Source organism: Zootermopsis nevadensis, unplaced genomic scaffold, assembly GCF_977971745.1.
Source record: "Zootermopsis nevadensis isolate Lab colony 2312 unplaced genomic scaffold, Znev_1.0 Znev_ptg000007l, whole genome shotgun sequence".
Lineage (NCBI taxonomy): Eukaryota > Metazoa > Arthropoda > Insecta > Blattodea > Termopsidae > Zootermopsis > Zootermopsis nevadensis.
Window position 1 is genome coordinate 5,783,248 of NW_028259139.1, and position 21,370 is coordinate 5,804,617.

The window sequence follows — 21,370 nt, forward strand, 5'->3', positions numbered from 1 at the left end:
ACTAATTAGGAATGTACACTTGTTTTAATTTGGATTCTGCTTCAACGGCCTTTACTCTTTTCTGCTGAACGTATCTGTCGGTCGTTTTCCACATATAATAATATTCTATTATATTCTTCAGCGTTTTCCATGGAAGCTGTAAATAAATTATACTTTTATTCACAGGGGTGTCGTATTTGCTTCCGTTATGAAGTTACTGCAGGTTGAGAAAGAGACAAATCATGCATCCCTGTGACTCAGGTCTACCACGTTATGAAGTGTTACTCACAAAGTCCTGTCGAATATCATTGAAATCTTTGCCATATTTTTCAAGCGCTTCTTCGAAAAGATTCGCCTCGGAGGCTGACCACTCCTCCATCTCGTCACGACAGAGGACGGGACCTGTCGAGGGAACTAGCGAGCTGATGGCCTCAGCCATGTTGTATGAATGCTTGTGGAGCGTGTCCATCGCATGGAACTACAAATATACAACACACAACTTGAGTTTGTAAAATACCAACACATTTTAAATGGGGACAGATCATTACGTACGCAGGGAACACCTCCCACTTTACTTTATGATGTCAATGGAGATAAACTTAAAAAATAATGACACCTTCCAACTGTGAAGTGCGTAAATACGATGAAGGTAAAAGGGCTGACAACACATTCTGGCAATGACCTCAGGTCATTATTTCACCAATGTATATGAGGCATTGTGGGTAAACCTCTCATGGCATCCGGTGTCTACAAATATACAGGAATTAAGACAGCGAGAGCTGTCATAATTGCATAATGACAAACTTAAAAATTTGTACTCGTCCCCCAAATATTGTCAGGGTGATTAAGTCGAGAAGAATGAGATGGGCGGGGCATGTAGTGCGCATGGATGGGACAAAGGGTGTGAAGAGACTGCTGGGGAGACCTAGACGTAGATGGGAGGATAATGTCAAGGGAATCTATGGAAGTTAGGAGTTGAAGGAGACTGGATTTTGTTGGCCCAGGACAGGGTCTGTTGGAGGGCACTGGTGAGTTCGGTGATGAACCTTCGGGTTCCGTAAGCCATCTAGTTAGTTACTTAGTTAGAGAACTATGTCATAAAAACACACCAGGCATGCTACACCCTTCCTTACTGACCAATGTAATATCTCGTGAAGCGGCTGCGGCACTCATGTGAAGACTCGGTTGTTTCACGGAGCTTGAGCAGTCCAGAGCACGGGCAAATGTTCCCACTGATCTTGAGATAACTAGAAACTGGTCAATTTGCCTATCAGTAAGATGATGCGATGGTGTCCACACTAACGTTTCCAAGTCCTCTAGGTTTCGGTTATCAGGTAAGTCTGAAATACAAAATATATATGCATAAAGTTAAGGTAGACCACACCACGTTACAGCTGAAAAAACAATTATTGTATTGGCAAAAAAATTGTAATGTTTGAACAACGTGACAAACCTCGAGTAAAACCAATTTCACTCAGACGCCAGTGGATGAAGCAAAGACGTCAAATTTTATAAACGTCTGAATTTAACTCATTTTTTTGGTATGGACAGAACAAATGAATAGGGCAGAAAATCATGTTTCACATTTGGAATTAAATAGTACATAGCACGATGTACAATAACTTTTGTGATTGCAAAATTAATTTATTTTAGTTCAGGCTGATCCTCAAAGAGGGTACTTATTTTGAAACTGGTAACAACAAAGAGCTGAAGTCCAGCTTGCATCACTGTAACATGAGGACTTACCCCATACAGTAAATGCTAATCGTTTATGGCAAGTAAAAGCTAAACATCATGAAGTCCATGACAGTGCAGAATTCTAAAAGTATAACTAAAAAATCAAGTGTACCAACCTTCTTTCAACAAAAGTTGTGGTGGGTCTGCCTGGTATCTGCTGCCAACTCGAATCTCCCCCTTGTCCGCTAAGAGGGTCTTATGTGTTGGGTCAAACACCAAACAGTAGAAAAAGGTATCCTGATGAATGAACAAAAGAAAATATCACCTGACAGAATGTTTTAACACAAAAACATAAATTTCCCTAGGTTCCTTTTTCCCAAATTACACCAACTCATTAATATTGTTCTCACAATAACCCTCTCTGACTGACAACATGCAGCTTCCTAGAACTGCGACGATCATCTCCTAAATTGTGACTCGATGCACAACAGGCGTTAAGAAAGTGCAATTACAGACACCAAACATGACAAAACACTGGATATTTGAGGTTCTCAACGCAGCAAAGATGCTGATGCCGACTGTGAGGATTTGTTTGGATTGGATGTTTTGGAGAAACACATTTCTCGCATACAAACCAGCACAAAATTTTTTAAAACATGTACAGGAGTAACAAGATGTGACTTTCAAGTAAGACAAGCGAGTATGGCTGTATCAGCCCCCCCCCCCCCCCACCTGAAGTAAAGAATGCCCAAAAATAATAAGTGATAATGACATGTTTTAAAAAAGATAATCTTACATCTTTGTTCAGATAGCTGAGGAGGGATTCTGTCTCATTGAGAAGTGTGACGGAACACTTGCCCCTGATGTGAGTCGCAGGGAGGGTCTCCACCTGCCGAGACAGGAAGAGTTCCCGGTGTTTCAGTTGGTGACGCTGCTTCCCATTTAACTGCTGTTCTTTTTCTCTACCCTGACTCTCACACTCCTCATCTAAGGCACCTGCAACATAAATTATCAGCATTATTTTTATGGCAATATGAACTTAGCTACTACACCTATAACCAATTACCAATAAATAGCTGCATTCCACTTTGAAAATGGCAACTGCAATGTTTGCCAAAACGCTGATTAACACCCAACATTCGACGCGGATCCTACCCAAAAGCCGGATTTACGCGCATCTAAACAGCTCCGTTTATAGTACAGAACAAATAGTATTTCTAGGTTTTTGGACTTATCCACTGTCTGGTATTCCAAATCAAACACAATATTTTAGAAACCGGATGTTATGGCCTCGCTAATGCACCACAAATAATGCAGTAATAACGTGAACAATCAACACATTTCTGTATCCATTTGCAATTTTATGAGTTCCACACGCAAAATATAAGCATTCGGTTGATTAGTACACAACTGCGCAGTTTAAAAGTACTTCTGCGAATACAACATATGCATTGAAAAGGGGAGGAAAAACATATATGCACATCGGGAATCGAACTAGCTTGTATGATTCTCGCATCAATGCCAGTCTCCCACGCCAACCATTTGGCTGGCAACAAACACACTTGGGCAAGCGAAACAGTTCAGCTTCGTTTTGCCGTGGAACCTGATCACACGACTCGGAAAAGTCATAAACATTAATTCGTGTGTTTAATCAAATCAGGCAGACATCTGGTCATTTTAATTGTAATTAATGGAAGGCAGAGAAGAATCACATATGGACAAATACAATATTACGGATGACTGGTATTACAACGCCAGCTGTATGCTTACGTCACTTCCTGTTTCGGGCTTGGAAAAGTAAAGGCGCTTTATTTTTGATGCACCGTGTACCAGATAATAAAAAAATCATACATCACAAACTTAAAACAAAAGAAAAAGATGTATTTTTATGGCATTTAACGCTTTGAAATACGACACAAACTTCGTAAAATATATTCTATTTCAATTTCGATAAATGCACTGGCGCCCAAAATCGAACGAATTCTTACAAAACTTCGCCGCAATCTCCCCCTGCTTCGAAAATTACGAGGACAAATAACTCGAACACGCGTCATCACACACAGACGAACCAAAAACCGATTTTTACAGCATCGCAGTATCAACTGCCCCCTCTGTGCTCGGCTAACATAATGACGCAGAAAGAGAAATTCAAAATATAAAAACTACATCGAAAATTATTACTAAATATAAGCGACGAGTCTCGTATCAGCTAAAGTAAGTTCATATAGCGTACAAATACAATAAAAATCAAACTAAAGAATATAACATTCAGAATAATTAATGTATAACAACATTGCGTTGCGTAATCATTACAAATGCAATGGAAATGCCAGCTTCAGCGTTCTTTAGCAATCAGAAAATGGAATCCCGTTATCCAAGTCGGCATGGCCAACGAAGACCAGAACAGGGTATGCCTGATGGTGCCCCATTCCACCCACTCAACAACTCCATGTGCCCAACTTACCCTGGATCAATAAGCCAGAGCGAAAAACGATTCTCCGGAGGATTAGATTGGACCACACGTCCTCACTCATTGCACACGCAAGCCAATCCTTCGCATGTTTTACACGTAAGGTTCGGGGACAAGACAATGGCAAGACCGGCTGCCATATTTTCGCTCTTTAACATGCACGTATCAGATGAGACAGTCATTAACGAAACAAATGTCATTTTTCTCGACCTTAAATCCTGCTGCTGTTCTACACACAACCAACGATCGCTGCAGAGCATCGTTTGCGAGGGCCAGAACACAATAAGAGTATTTTAATTTCCATGTATTTCATTTCACCAAAGGCAAAACAGGAATATTTGCAGGAAAAACGTAAATAAGTTTCTTTTGAGACACAAACCTTTTACTGTAACAACGTACAGCAAAGGGGGTTTGAGGGTAAACGTTCTATGAAGAGAGAGTGAGTGTGGTCGTAGAAGCAAGCATCAATGCCACCTGTCTACTGATATGTGAACTACATACAGTACCACGGGCAACGACCCTTACAAACACAAACAAAACTACGAAGAAAGAACTAAATCGGCATCTAGTTTACTCTCCACTAAAAGAATTGTGGCGGTACGGGACGGGGTGAGGGCAGAACGAACCCGACTTTCAAAAAAAAAAAAAAACGGAGGGGTTCAAAAATGCTCTAAACCGGCCTGAAGGTGGTAACGAACAGAAAGACCTCCGCAGTGAATCGAACCCGTATCCCACTGGCAGCTCACTATACCGACTGAGCAATCGACCTCACATTTATAGCATGCAAGTCCAGATAAAACTTGACGATTATACACGTGTGTAACCAGTGACGATTATACACGATCATTTTACCCGACGTCACTACTCGCAACACCTCATTGTGGCTTCACAAAGAACAATCACATCCCAAGTTGTAAGTAAAGTCTGGACTGAATATTCTGTGTAAGGCAAACACTTCAACAATACACAGAATAAGGTTAATATTATGTATAATTTATACTGCATAACAATACTTAGGCATGCTCACTCCTAAGAAGTTGGACAATGTTTAAAAAAAATATTCGTGTTCCTATGCAATGTTTATTTTTGTTATGCTCGTCTCTCAGTACAGGTTGTGACACGAATCCGTGTGCCGGCCAAATACTGAAACGCAAATAATTTCGTGGATGGCGAAAGAACACGTGGTCATAATCAGAGTCCGGGTTTTGATGTCCCGCTGTTTCGCTTTGAGAATTATTTTCGGAGTGACTGTACTTTATCTTCTGAACTGCGGTCGCCTAACACACAGTTCTTTATTCAACCACGCCAAATCTTCTTTCTTGTACTCGTACTATTTGTAATGACCGACCACATTATTAAACGGCGAACGAAAATTACGGAATTACGTAATCCAGATCGCTACGCGACTGCGCTCCTCCGCGAAGTGATCTCGGCATTAGACACCTATCACATGATTCCCGAGCGAGAGAAGGACAATGCTCATCTCGCAACACATGTGTGGCAGCCAACCTTGATGTGCAGACAAGGTTAATTGGACCGCCATTTTGTAGGTGCAAAGAAATCTAATGGTATGTCCGTCACCACACAAGAATTAAGGCAACTGCGCATTCACTTTAATACATGTCGTTTATTTACCTGACGACGTGTTTCGGGCTCAATGGTCCATCTTCCGGTTACAACACGCAACGCATGCGCGTTAAAAATAAACATTTAAAAACACTGGAAGAGAATCCTGTGCCGTAAGAACATCAAACCCCACGTGTAATTTTAATGTTTCATTCGTATAAACTACTTCCGATGACGACAAAGATGGAAGCAGTAGGCACCTCCGAAATTTCTACCACACTGCACGGAACAGAAATCCCAGACGCCAGCCACTTTACAGTTCTGTCTCTCTTATCATCTATTATAAGCGGGCGTCTTGTCGGCGCGAGTCGTCCACGCCTAACGACTTCTCCCCTCCCCCCCAACAGAAAAAAAACACGTCATGTTACAAAGGACCTCGGATTTTGAGAACACGGCAATTAACCTTCTGGTTCCATAAAAGGCGGCGGATTTCACTAGCTGAGCGCATTATTAAGCGTACTAAGCAAGCTTAAACCTACTTTTCCTAACAAAGCTTTATTATCATCGCAATGCATCAACACTCAGATGACTAAACACAAACACAGCACAAAAATAACGAAAAATAATAAATACAACGAAATAAAAAATAATAAATTATTTCCTGGAGATTTTATGGCCATTATATTATATTCACCCGGGGCTGCACAACCCCCCCTCACCTCCCGGCATGCCACAGATTTGAAAATTATAACAGTGCAACGGGTATAAAATGATTGGGAAAAGCTGGCTGAAAGGACGACCAATGAACACGCGATCCAATCACTACCTTAACATCTGACCGCAACTAAGTTACCTACACCCAACAGAAAGAGAAAAAAATCAGTTCTGGCACAAGCAAAAATATCAACCCATTATTAACTTGTTACCAACAAAACTGCTCTGTTGGCTGCAATGCACGCTGTGTCGAAAGTGCCGGACGTAATCATTTCCATGATTCCCGACATACACAACGTCACAATAGCCACGCTAAGTGAATTCTCTAGCACCGCAATTACGCTGTTTTACAGCAAACGTTCGCAAGATAAAAGATCTCGATGGGAACTGAAGAAATTCCACAGTGGAAAACTTCATTGGCTTACTGGTCTATTCCTAAGGCGCCACGGAGGAGAACTCTCCTGGAAAAACGTCAGTTTACTCCGTCCATGGCTGATGGCTGTCATGCAAGAGGACCACAGAAAGAAAGGAACAGCTAAACAAAATTCCACATCGCTTTCGGTGTGACGTAAACACCAGTCTCATTGTTCACTATTTTATTTATTTATTTAGTGTTCTGTCTGAGGACAGGTCCATATGAACAGGATCCTTCCATTCTTTTCTCGGACTGGGACCTGTTCATATACGTTCTTGGCAGATGATCCAGAAGTGGTTTGCCATTGCCTTCTTCTGTGTGTGAATGGAGTAATTGTTGGGATGCCACGGAGGAAAACTCCGTGTTGCCTAGACCACGGCCTTGCCCAACACAAGTTATAAATTCGGGCACCGCCGGGAATCGAACCCGAGACCCCAGGATTACAAGGCCAGCGTTCTAACCGCTAGACCACCGTAGCGGTCCCATTGTTCACTGCGGTGCGCAAACCGTGAAACGCGATAGAAATAACACTTAAAATAAATGGCTACAATTATGTGCACAGATTACGACAGCGATTATCTGTGGTTCCTGTAAAACCAGTCATGTACCGATCAGCAGTCTCTTCGCCTGCCTTTTCCAGGTGCATGTGCACCGTTAAAAACGGGTAGACGCGTGGCAGATGTCTTTAAGACGGCGAAGCAAACCACTTCTGTTCACCACGACAAAGAACGCTCGGCCCACTGAACCACAGTAGTAACTCGAGGTGGATAAACTTCTGTCAATGAATGTACAGCATCTACCTGACCGCCTTCGAGAACAATAAAATATATCTTAAACACATGCCCCGTCAATATACAAAACACAAATACGTGCGCAGGAATTGGTGACAAACCATACTAGCATTTCTTACAAACAACACAGAAGTATATCAGCGTCACGGGTCACATATCTCCTGCTTTAGCGGGTGGGGACCGGAGGTCAATCACTCCCTCTGCCCCTTCAAGGTAACGCTACCTGCCGACGAGTCCACCTCACGTCACACAATGCAACAAGCGCTTAACTGACACTGCCAACTACACTACACGACACAGGAGCCCCGCCCGGTACATAAAACACAACCATCCAGACGAAAAATGGTGCGCGTATGCATAACGTTAAAATTAAACTGCCTCAAAATCTACGATGATAATGATCGACCCTTTAAAGCAAAATCTGATCAAAATGTTTAAATGATTCAGTCAACCTGAGAACAACATTTCATCGAGGAGCGAACTTCTGCTCCTAAAACATAGGCCTACATAACTACACACAGCCTACAGCAGACGCAACGAAGCGAGAACTGGATTTATCTCAACAAATTCCCTCCTGCCTTTCCTCCACGACGACAGCGGCACTTGAAGCTAGTTTAAGAGGCAGAAAAAACACTGCAATAATATTCCGAGTTATCGAAGCATTCAAAATTGAGAATAACGTACGAGTTGGTACGCTCGGAAACATATATCAGGGGCGGGACAGAAGCACCGCAAATCAAACCAACCATCTACATATGACAGCCAATAAAACAACTGTAACACATTCCCACATTGCCATTTTGTATTCATTCTTCCGAAGATTTCGGATGACGTAGCATCTGCGCACAACTTCTTACGTTTTAGCTTTGCCAATGCAATTATACGTAATTCATTACATATTCTGTGAGATCTGATGTTCTCACGACCAAGTGTATGAAGATGACACCGTGTAGTCTGGTAGAAGTTTGCCGGAGCTTCTGAGATGTTTGCTGGCTCCAACATCAGGCCGATCATCACCCTGATGATGAAAGCAGGGAACATCTGAAACGTCGGTAAACCACCAGACTATAGGAAGCAACGATATTTTGTTACCTTCAAGACATCGGCGTAGTTCAAAGGTCACAAAATGGACTGGACATGATTCGATGTGCTCCTCTCTTCCGGGTCATGGCGAAATAACTCGATATAAAAGCAATGTTGCAGAATCCCCACACCCTAATTTGTTTTGGGTTTCTTCTGATACATTACTTGAACAAATACAAACGATCATAGGTTACTTACTACAATTATACTGTTGTATTATCGCATCGCGAAGGTGGTATTACATGTTTCGACCGATGCCATCCTCAGGTTCACTTCGTCGACTCGACTTTTATGTGTTTCTAATGCACTTATTGATGTAAATTCCATTCCCAACACCTGGGACTTGTACCCGTAACTAAATTCACGAAGCGAGACACGTGCCCTTGCCTTACAGGTCTACAAGAAGTTTTGATCGTCCTGTATAACCCATAACAGCGTGTGGAGGTTTGAATCAGTGATGTTCGCTTCGGTAAGTTTGTGGCTGAAGAATTCGAAACACATATATATGTATTTAGCACATGATTCGACCGAACAAAGCCAGGCAACATACCCAATTACTGTTCATGTCACTACATGCGAATGTACATGTGTGTCAACTTTGCTGGATTCACTATTCAACGACTGTGGTTGTGATAAACCAAGGCAGAAATGTATTAAAACATTACGTACCCAAAATCGAATGTTGTTAAATATATATTTTCGGTTATCTAACAATAAAGCGTCACAAATTGTCACGGTCTGATATTAGTAGGCCTACGGATTCAGCCAAATTTACCACAATCGTCATAAACAAAATAGCACTGATTATACAGAAAAGTTATCGATACCCGAATTACATCTGGAAATATGTTCGATATTAAGCAATGTTTGTCGTAAATGACCCCATGACAAATATAAACTGAAAGTAGTCGTTCTGTGGGCTGTGCTCCTTGAAGCCACAAGCGTTTCTTTAAATTAGTTTCAAATAATCCAGATATGATTACCTTTTCAACGTAAATTACTTATTCTTCTATTCTGTAACATACTGCGACGAATGAGATGTGTGGGAGCAGTCGTGTTTAGGTAACAAACGAGGCGGGAGCCGTCGTGGCCTATTTAAAGGTATACTGTCACAGCATATGCAGACTGGGGGAACAGTACGAAGACGCTCGGAAGAGCCAGTAACCTAAAGCGACTAGAGACCTGGTTAACTCAATACAAGTCAGACGGGTTACCGCTACTACGCGAATGTTCTCGGCACATTTACGCTCTGTCAGAAAACAGTCTGGGGCGAAATCCCTCCAAAGATTTTAATCTTCAATATTCGGGCACTAACATTTTATTTTTAGCAGTGGTACAACTGCGTGTGCAGAAACGCAAAACCGTGGCTCAATTACAGCAACGGCACCGACAAAATACAACCTCGCCTGCCAGTCCGTAACAGGATAGATGCCACAATTCTGTCTCATCATTTTTCCCGCCAAACTAGCCCGCGTCCCGTCATACAAGTTTCATGAGCACACGCCATTTGGCCCTGTATTGTGCATCATCAGATTCTCATACCCCACTCATCGTTCGCCTTTGTCACGGTGGTTCTAGCACCCGGCCTTCACAGAGAAACGACGCGGACTCGCCAAACTGGTTCACATTATCACACGGAAATATTAGCCACCTTACGCATTTCGTCCGAAGTGAAAACGGAAAACATCGCGACAGAAATTAATTCCTTCTTTCACGGTCTTATCGTAAAGGAAAATACATTTTTATGTGGCTAACTGAACTTGTTTAATGATAACTAAGAGATAATACACGAGGCACGGGCGCGTCGGACGGTGAAAGGAGGCGTACGCGGCAAAGTTTTTCATAAACTTCGCATATTCAAGTCCAAGTAAAGAAAATAATAACTCTGGTTCGGCAGCATCGTGGCTCGCGACCTATGGATGGTCCACTTTTCCTGCAAAACGTTTTAAATTCTGATATAGCATCTTAAATCACGCCCAAAATCACAGCCAAGTAACGCAGTAATCGAAGTTACAAATGTTCTGGTTTCAATTTGCAAGATTCTATAAAAAAATACGCAATGGACGTGACGTTAATGCTGATTACAAACAGGCCACGGCAACAGACTTGTTGTCGAGCCCGCAAATTGTAAGGGGCGAAAGTAACGCTAATAAAAAAATATGAAATAAAATAATACATTATGTAAAGCTGGCAACTATGCAATCACTCTACTCTGACGTGTCTACATGAAACTTTTAAAAAAAAAAAGGCACAGTGCAGGGCGAACAAAGAAAGACGAACTGATAGCTCGCCAGGCCGGTATGATTAACTTTGTCATTATAACAGCTGTATGAAAAGCGACGCGAAATGTTCCACGGCTACGCGACTGCCCGTAACTAGAGCTCCACATTTTCATTATTAATCAAACCACAAGAAACATCTTCGTAGCCGCAGTCCAGAACCTACAAGTGTCAGAAGGAGTTCAGAATCGAGACAAAATCATTCGTTGCGACTAATTTCATACAAATCGCAACAGCCGATAATTATTTAAAGTAAATCAGCAATCCAGCACAGAAAAATGTATAACGTTGCAACAAAACCAGCGAGTGAAGACAGCTCAGAACTCACAGCGCAGCAAAGCTAGCAACGCCGTGCTGTTGACTTAAACAGGCGTCGTAAGAGAAGGTGGCGAAGTGCCTCCATGGCCTTGAAGCATGCAATTTCGTGGCTGACGACTTTGTGTACAAGAAATCTTTCAGAGCAAAGGAAAGACAAGTGGTTGAGAGAAAGCGCACATATTTTACATTAATGGCGCAAAAGGGAATGCCATATCTTACTGCGCCGTTCCACGGCGAAGGCCCGTCTACACGGGGTCAGTTTGTAAGTTTTAACTGCGCAGACTCGGGTCTAGACAGTCAAAACCACGTATGAAAGTAAAACGAGAAACTACGGAATAAAATTTCGCTGAGTTCGGCCCGAGTAAAATATCGGTAACGTCTTGCAAATTTGTCTGCGTAGTTCCAACTCGGATCCTGACCTTGAGATGTTTCCTCCGTCCTCAACCGCCGACCAATGTCTCTGTAAAGCATTTTACACAAAATGAGGCTAAGTTTCGGAACTATTCCCAAACCGTCATTGCTACCTTCATATAATTTTACCACGCACATTACATGAAGAACGACAATATGGAGGTAATTATCCAAACCACTGGGTTGAAACCACAGCCATCAATACGCCCGAAGCGAACACGAATCGGCATTTTTCAACAAACAGAAAATATGGATATTAGGCAATAAAAATTGCAATATTAGACTAAAGGCTGACATTTCACGAGTGTGCAAATATAATTACGTCTCCCCCCTTTAATTTCTAATCTCTCTAGCAGCAATGGGCAGATACGCAGGACTATGCAGCTGGAAAACAACTACAGACTGCCCCAAAAATACGTACACACATTATAATACGAAATATTAACCTTGTGTGCAAACATGTTTTTAGGATATCTGTACATCAAGAAACTATATTATCTTATGAAATATTGCATTTTCACACAGTTCCGAACAAAATAATGTGCAATGTGAAATACTGTCACGATCTGCCTATGAAATTCGTACTTTGTACCGAAAACACGCAAGAGGTTAACAACAAAAACCCAACATATACTTAAATTAACTATCATTATTTTCCAAAGGAAATCAACTACAGCCTATAATTAATTATGTTTTTGTAATAGAATCCGTACATACGATGTACACAGCAGCATGGAAACAACGTGAAGAAAAGACCTCGTTTTCCGCCAGAGCATGAATCGGGCGAACGCCGTGAGTTATAGGCAACTTCTTGACCGAACTAGCGAAGCGGGTTGTCTGAACAAGGACAGCAGGCGCTATGCACACTTGACACGTAATAGAAACACACACTGTCTTTGCCAATGCGCTTGTACACATATGAACGAAAAAAAGGGAGATGGTCAAAACATAATGAAGCAGGCACGAGAGTTCCTGGCTTATCCTTTCACGTTACCGAGTTGGACAGGCAGCAAGTCCTTAAAAAGCGAACGAGGAGTTACGTTACTTGGTAAAGTTATGCATGCAACTACAATAATGGTTATGGTAAATATGGTGGTGTTACGTTTAACCAAAACGTCGGCGCCCCACCTTTACAAGCCACAATCGTTAATAAAAGACAATCTAGCTGACGGGTTAACATGCTGACCTTGTGAGAATACGGTCGAGGCTCCACGTGTACTAGATCCGGAGCTTTTACAGCTTCCAACAGCAAATACGGTGATTAGTATGGCGCTGTTGTGGTTTGGTTCATACCAACCTTCGTAAAAATGAGTCAAATGTTTCAAAAGTTTAAAGCAGGTGCAAACAGGCCGAATGGAAATCTCATGAGCGTACTTTTCTACTTCGAAAACGGAAAAGCACGCTAAAACAGCGGGATTCGAACCAGGTATCTCAAGAATGCTCGTCGGGCGAGCTCTACGCCGAACACAAAGCACTCCACCAATTTAGAAGACTTCAATGGCCAACAGAAATAGATTCAGCGAGAAAAGGCCAAGAGTAAATGATACAGGGACCGTTGAAGGGGGGGGGGGGAACTACAGGAGGGAGGCAATTTTGGGCCCCCGAAGTCAACTTCACTTCTTAACACAGAATTTGGAGGCACAACAAGAAATGAGATCTGACATGTAACTCAAGGGCGTGATGAATACGCAAGCCACGTACCGGAATAAAAGACTCACGAAAACAAGAAATGCGAGGTTCGTTCAGAAATAATCAGGACTTGCCTGGAACACAGAGTACTTGTGTACCCGACGGCTGATGCTGCTGGTACCCCCGTCGCACGCCGAATTTTCTCGCGAACTGTATTCGCACTGTCAAGAAACTACCGGTTTGTTAAAACGTTTTGGCATCAAACTCGTTCCTCCAAGCTGTGAGCCATCTGACATGGCGCACCGTGCAAATTCCTGACATTGCCGCATCAACTGGTACCACCTTTTCCTTTTCCCACTAGTCATTCCGCATCGGCAAGAGTTTCAAACCGTCCCGCGTTATTCTGAACACTCTGTACATCATAATAAGAGATACCACGGCATGGTCGAAGGCGCGCATTTCGCTGTTAAGAAATTCAAACCCGGAATTTAGAATCGATTCGTTTTATTATAGTTTCAACTTAAAATACCAGTTCTGAAATTTCATCAATGCATGAGACGAGAAATACCCGCGTAAGTGAATGCATGACAATGAAAATGCCCACAGGTGAACGTGTGGCTCAGGGGACAGCGAGGGAAATACCAGAACAAAATGAATAAAAAACAGAGCAAATACCCACACAGACAAAAGCATGGCACGGCAAATGGCCACATTACGTTAACACACAATCGACGCGTTTTAACAGATTCACAATACGCTCTGAAAACAAAAACAAAAATAATAAATACGGCCGGAAGTTCTGAGAGAGAAAAAAGTATCTGAAGCTTGTTTTCCTCAATATGCTTTAACGTTTACGGTGAGTCTCGAAACCCATTTCTGTCCACAACTTCCACAAGCAAAATGTAACCTCAGAATTTCGCGTCGTCGGGTAACTTGCATGTCTTTACACAACACTGTAAGTGGCTAAAAAATTAGACTTCTTAGAGCCATCAAACCGAAAGCTAAATATAAATTTAACGATACCACGTCGCAACTTTACATACAAAAATGTAACGAATTAACACACGAATATATATTCGGTGTGTGTCTGAAGCCAATTACCACACAAAAAACCTCAGGACCCCACCCACGTCAAGCAACGCTAGTGTCGATCTCACCTCAGACGTTCGCTCGTTGTCTTGTCGGTATTACCTAAGGTAGAAGAAGTTAATTCGAAGAAAATTAATTTATACTGGTATTACTTTCCCGAGGTATAGAAACACTTTATGTCTCTACTATGCACGATACTAGTTCTGTAACAAACGAAAGTCTTATATAAATTCTCCAAGTACAATTTATGAAATCTGAAGTTTTTCTCGACGGTGAAACCGGGTTGTATATTCTTGTACGTGGCTATCACTTTTATAAATAAATTAGCAACCATAACAGGACCACACGGCGTCACAACCCACACCATTACCCATGTCCTTGGGACGCCGTGACAAGGTTTCAATAACGAGGAACGGTTCGTGATACGTCACATGTGTTACAGACAATTATATAATCATAACTAGTAAAACGCCTTCAACCCGTTCCCCATGAGACTCTCAAACGCGATGGGTCACGGGTCGAATCCCGAAAAGGGATGTTGTCAAAACAGTGGGAGTACCGAAGCCAACGCTCTCCGAGGCCCACAGACACAGAGCAAAAGTACAGACATTCTCCGCTATTGATCCACATTGGTCTCGTATGTGCAGTACGAAAGCCACGTACACAAATAATTCCATGCATACATTATACACATTCACTCCGGCGAAACTGCGTGAACGCTAAGGGACGCGTGTTTCCAGGTTAGTTTCAAAACGGATTCGATTTCGTAGGATTTGAGGTTTTCACGGCGGTGAGTCTGAAGATGGCTTTCTTCTGGTAGAAGTTTACCGACGTTTCTGAGGTCCCTGCTGCCTCCATCATCACCGCCCAACAACCCAGAAGACTGCCATCTTCGGATCCAATTTAATCTCAAGAACACAGAATGTTCATTATTCCAAGAAGAATCGAAATATGAACCAGCTTCTTCAGTGATTAGAAATGCAGTTACGTATTCTAATGCGATCCTACTGTTAGGATCAGAACAAGTTTAAATCAGGTGTTACAATTACTGGCATGTTCCACAACTGAATTAGACATCACTTCGTCTTCTGTAATATTTTTAGACAGTATCTTAAAGGTCTTGATCCCTGGCCATAATTTAGAAATACATAACAAAAGATTTCAATAAATAAAACATGGTTTACTGAAATAGTAATTATGATGGCAAAGACAGGCGTGACAACCCGCCTCGGACAAACACCAGGGGGTGCCACAGACTGCCCGCCCAGCCCAACAACGCCGAGTTTGGCCACTTCGGTTTCTGGTGGTCTCGTCTCTCTTCTGCTCCATCCTCATTTCTGCACGATCGATAACTGAGCAATGCTCATTTACTAATTCCCAGCTTTCAGATGACTCTGGCTGGGCGGATATCCTCGGCTGAATTCGACTCCACTCGGTGTCACGTAGTTACACGTCTGGGGCGAGATCTACGTTTGTACGTCTTTATTGTGTTTGCTTTCGCTTATAGACACCAAAACATTCGGACTTCAAAAACGATATTTTTTCAATTGTATATTACATTTTAAAAATAATTCCAGGGATAATCGCTTAGTTGGTCAAGAAATTTCCAATCTCGTAAGAAACCCTAACGCGTATTACCGCCACTGGATTTCGCCCTGAAGACGGTGAATCCAGTTCATGCCTCGCACTCTAATCCTTTAAGATTCATCTGAATATTATCCTCCTACAAACGCCAGTTACCCAAGCGGTCTATTCCCCTAACTTCGACCAATAAAATCTTGCATGAATTCCTCATAATGCCCATGCGTGCTACATGCCCCGCTCACCCAGTCCTTCATTTGAACAATTACACATATCTGACACATTTGAAATTAGAAGTTACTGAAAGAACTGGATATGTAGTACGTTTTCAGATTGAACCTTCTAAAATAATGAAAATAGTTGAAGGGGCCTCCTTACGAAGTACGCGGACCCTAGACTGGAAACTACTGCTTTCGACTACGTTCATTTACCGCAGATGCAAATCTACAAATTTAAAGATTATTGTCTTCTTTCGTCAGCTTAACAAAAAAGTCTACCTTCGATTTGATCTTGATGCAAAGATGGACAGAAATGGAGAAAATTGACAGGGGCGTAATCGACCGTTTTAATATTGACTTCACGTCAAATTTAAATGAAAACCGAAATCTATGAGAGGCCTGAGGAATGAACCACGTGGCACGGTAGCCGCGAATGGTCTCCGAATTTCGCGTTCGTACGAAGCAGCGAGAAGGCCTCGATTGCAGAAGATGGATCTGTCGTAGTAGTCGCCTGGTGAACTGAAGGCCTCGCAGATTCCTACGTCACCCACAGCTTGTACAACCAGACAGACAAGTGAGCAGCTGCTAACATTACACGACGTGCTTATGTGCCGGCTGATTTTTCTTTTTCTCTCTTCTTTCATCAGAAGGTTAATCCATCTTCCTGTCTATCAAGGCTTGGGGATCTGTGTCACGACCTGATTTCTGAGGTGTTACTCCTACTTGCATAAAATTTCCAGAATAAACCTTTAATAAAAACCGAACACTGCATTTCCAAATTACTCTTCTACATATGAGGACATCACTGGCATCTAAGTTTGCTAAAATGAGGTGTTTAAAGTTATGATTGAATAAATGCAATTTCGACGTTAATATGTCACGGCACATTGAAACGAGAATTAATGTGAAGGATTCGATACATTTGAAGCTCTGTGTTACAATTTCTTCACGAACAACGTAACATTAAAACACATAAATCTGTTCAAAATGTTCAAAATGTTAATACATTTAACACGACTATATCCAAGACACGGTGGATTTAGTTTCTGCAAACATCTACCAAACGACGCTCACATCTGCGTAAGCCTCGACTAGCTGGCTAACAACGTTTTCCATTTGATCAGTTCTGCTGTATTCCACTGTTACGAAGTACCGGTGAACCATGAAATTATGACTTTATTTCTCGTTTTAGCTGGGCCAACTAACACTGCTAACACGAAGGCTCCGATTCAATGGAACATTACATTAAATAAGTATGTAAAATCACGTCTCGCAAACCTAACCCTTGCCACAAATCTGACAAGTTCCGCGGTGTACCCACGAAACAGTGGAAGCCACCAGATACGCCCATGCGTGAAAACACCGGAGTTTTCCGGTGCCGCGGATTTGGGATTAACTCGGCGACCACTTGGAATGTGGTCTACTGCAGTCTGCGGATCCAATTATAAGCCAACACGTCGCATCGCCGAACCGCTGGCTTATGAATGGAGGTTTTACGCGTGGGCGAAGAAGCCTTGAAATGGTGACATTTCAGGTTCTTACGGCGGCTAGTACGAAGACGACCGTCTTCCGCGACGTTACGCCGTGTAGTCTGGTAGAAAAGTACTGACGTTTCGGGTGTGCTTGCTGCTTCCATTACGGAAGCGATGAGCGAGGACGCGAACCTTGGTCGGACAAGGTTGTACCTTGTCCGACCGGTTCCCGCATCTCGACCGATTACTCGAGCGCGGCTTACTCATCGCCCTGATAACAGAGGTAACAAGCGCCTCCGAAACGTTTATAAACTTCTACCAGACGGTCATCTTAGTGCTAACCGCCTTGAGAACCTCGCATCTAAATAAGTTGTTATCTCCTGGCCTGCAGCAGAGGTGATGACTCGATGATGATGACGCGCCTTACACAGAAGACAGGACAAAAGTATCGAAGTGTTTCTCTGCAGTGTCTGTAGACGGTTTGTTCAGGGCAATGGCTATGACGTCAAAGAGCAGGAGACAGATAGGACGGGGCCAAATGAAGGGGAGTGAACGGAGGGGGGACGTTGGTGTGATCCGATGTGTAAACTGCTACGAGACTTGAAGAAACGAACGAAATCGTCAAATCTGCGAGACTCGCAAACAACCTGGCTTCCCGTGTCTTGTGTGCAGAACATCTGCGATTATTACTTAATTATCCACCATACCCCACTTACAAAGCGAAGGTGGCGTCGATAAAAGAATATTTACTCTTAACCGGTATGTTCGAGTCTGTTCTTCGCACGTCAGAATCTGTTGGGAACATACGAAAAATATGCACAGCGAAACCAGCAAGTGTTATCACTGGTAATTGCCTCGCTAATAAAACGAGCAAACGGGACCAATGCATGAGATACACAAGATGCCCCACAAAGTTGTATACACACATTCAACGAATGAAATAAGGCCATTTTAATAAACTAAACCATCACAGACGTCAGCAACGGCACTTTGTAAATTAGCGAATCTAGTGTGAGTGCTCGAAATGACCATCGTTAGCTTCGTGGCAGCGTTGACTGCGATAAGCGATCGATAACAATACTTATATTCCGTATTGGGAAATGAGTCGGAAAACTTCTACGAGACCACATAAAGCAACAAAACAGAAGAACCTGAAATGTCACAAAGCATTGTTCAAAAACGCTAGATGATATTTCGTAACTGGAGAGGAGGAGAATAAGTCTACGGCGTTCAACGGAAATGAGACAGTTCAGAATTCTTTAGATTTAAATATTTGAAGCCATTATGTTCGTGTAAGCAACACAAATCTCTTACATACTAACACGAATATACAGAATGGAAGGATAACAATTACAAGCTGATGGGCGAAACAAACAAAACCCTAAAATATGCCGCTCGTTAAACAACGCTTACCTATATTCGTGTCGCCGTCTTCCGATACTGGCGCTTTCAGCCACATCTTCTTCAGTTTCATGGCGACAGGCGACTCGTCCGACGAAGCCACTGCAAAAGATAAAGTCGTCAGTGCACAGAAATTTAGCGATTTCGAAAGTCCGTCGGTATTCTTCTAAACATTCTAAGAAATTCGTGGATTGCGGTTGTATAAGACGACCACGTAGTGGAGGGAATAATTTTAAGGTACAATCCCAGAATTCGCATGGACCGATTCCTCTTCAGCTGGAGACGACCGTCTTCTGGGTTGTAGCACCGTGTAGTATGGTAGAAGTCTGCCATACTTCTGAGGACACTCTCTCACACCATTCTGAAGAGGTTGAAGAATCACTTCGGACAGTTGTTGAATTTACGTGGGATTAAGAACGTCGAGTAGGCTAAAATACATACAGCTAAAAATCAATACCTCAGCCAAGTTCTTCCGGCATTAAGACTGCTATTCACAAGCTGAATTCTGGGGGCAAGACTCTTATTAATTCCATTTGGAATAAGGAAGAAATGCCACCGCGGTGAAAGGCACACACACATATATTACTGTAATTATATATATATATATGAAGAGCTATAATACTGAGTGCAGTTAAGAATCGAGGAATATCACTGTTGTCAACGACATACAGAAATGTATCAAGTATTCTTCTGCAAAGGTTAAAGGGGTCACCTGTTTGGATTTCTACGTTCTCTTATCATCTACCGACGCATTCTGTATTATTCAGCCACAAAAACAAATGGAAAAACATCACCTATTCATATATTTCAATAAAGCCTATAAACTATTAGTTACCATCATTTAATGGGCGAGGACACAAATACTTTAAACAGAAACGTATGTTCAGTTGCAAGAAAGTAAGAAAGATGGTCTGGAAGAAACGCATATTAACATATCTGGACAAGAGCTGAAAAGGTTGCATAATTTGCAGGCACAGTCTACTCTTCACGTAATGTTATTAGGATAATCGAGTGAAGGAAGATGTAGGATGCATGGGAACATAAGAAGTGGACTGGTTAGGCTAAGGACAGCAACTGGTCGCAGGTTCTTCGGAACACGGGTAAAGGAGAGAGAGCCTTCGGGTTTCATGACAGCCGGGGAATTTCCGGACGAGCTCAATGACTGTCGCCTTCTCAAGAAGGACTCTGCTCCGTACAGCTAATTTAATTACTTTAATATTCAGCAAAGTCTGCATAAGGCAGTTGGAACTTTACTGTTTCAGCAACGAACTTGAAAGAAAATTTTACCTCGATGCGGTACAAGGGTTACTGGACCAACAGGGTGTCTGCCCTATGTTCCTTCCAGAACAGTATAGAAATTATTCAAAACGTCGAAAGGAGTTGACTTCGAAAATTTATTGAGCGTCTAACAATAAAGTATGACAGCACATAAATAAAAATTTATTTGAAATACGAGAGTAGTTCACACAGCAGCTGGGACAAAAGTTAAGTCCTCAATATGTAGGTTCCGAAGATTACAAACATTCGGGATTTCGCTCCAGTTACATAACCCGAAAACCAATAACCTTGAAAAGCTAACAGTCGCTCGGGTAGTCAAGAAGTGACCTTCCTCTTATGGAACCAAAAGGTATGATCGTAACAGCTCGAAAACTGAAATGAACCCTGTACACACCCTCATAACCAATTTAAGATACATTTTAATATTATAATGCCATCTCGGTACTGGTCTAGCAAGTGATCTGTTTTCTTCACGTGTTGCGATTAACAATCCTTCGATCCAGCAGATGGCACAAATACCACAATTCTAAAAAAGTAAAAAAAATCTTCATCCTTAATACACAACCTTAGAAAAACAAAATTAATTTACCACGTAAGAAATTATAAATTGTAGCCAATATCCATGTTTCAATACGCCGCACAACAGAAATATTAAATCAAAGCGTCCAAAATACATGTATCATTCACAATGTAAGAAATCTGCATTGCATTGTAATTTATATTTGAAGAGATTCACAGAACAAGATACGAGGACTCTGGCAGCGGGTGTTCAACATTCACAGCTGCAAAAAATAAAACCATGTGGTCTCTGCCACCGCCAAGTTCAATATACGTAAGGTAAGCAAACAGGGAATCACGCGGTATCCGACGGATAAACAAGATTCGGCCATTTATAACTACCATATAACGACACGTTTACTACTGAGACCAGTCCCTGGAGGTGACGGGGAAAATAAATAAAAGACCCGTATAAGGCGGGTCCCTCTCGTACAAACACTG

The 21,370-nt window shown here is 42.2% G+C and overlaps 1 protein-coding gene across 2 annotated transcripts in view; it reads right to left on the reverse strand.

The window, feature by feature from the left end:
• Positions 1-21,370, reverse strand: part of MTA1-like (metastasis associated 1-like) — a 70,144-nt gene that overhangs the window by 11,981 nt on the left and 36,793 nt on the right. For both annotated transcript variants that reach the window (XM_022062664.2, XM_022062654.2), the window contains exons 4-9: positions 19,106-19,195; positions 2,453-2,652; positions 1,833-1,953; positions 1,117-1,319; positions 269-457; positions 3-136 (exon numbers count right to left, since the gene is read on the reverse strand). In XM_022062664.2, the coding sequence (XP_021918356.1) occupies positions 3-136; positions 269-457; positions 1,117-1,319; positions 1,833-1,953; positions 2,453-2,652; positions 19,106-19,195 (937 nt within the window). The remainder of the gene's footprint in view (positions 1-2; positions 137-268; positions 458-1,116; positions 1,320-1,832; positions 1,954-2,452; positions 2,653-19,105; positions 19,196-21,370) is intronic.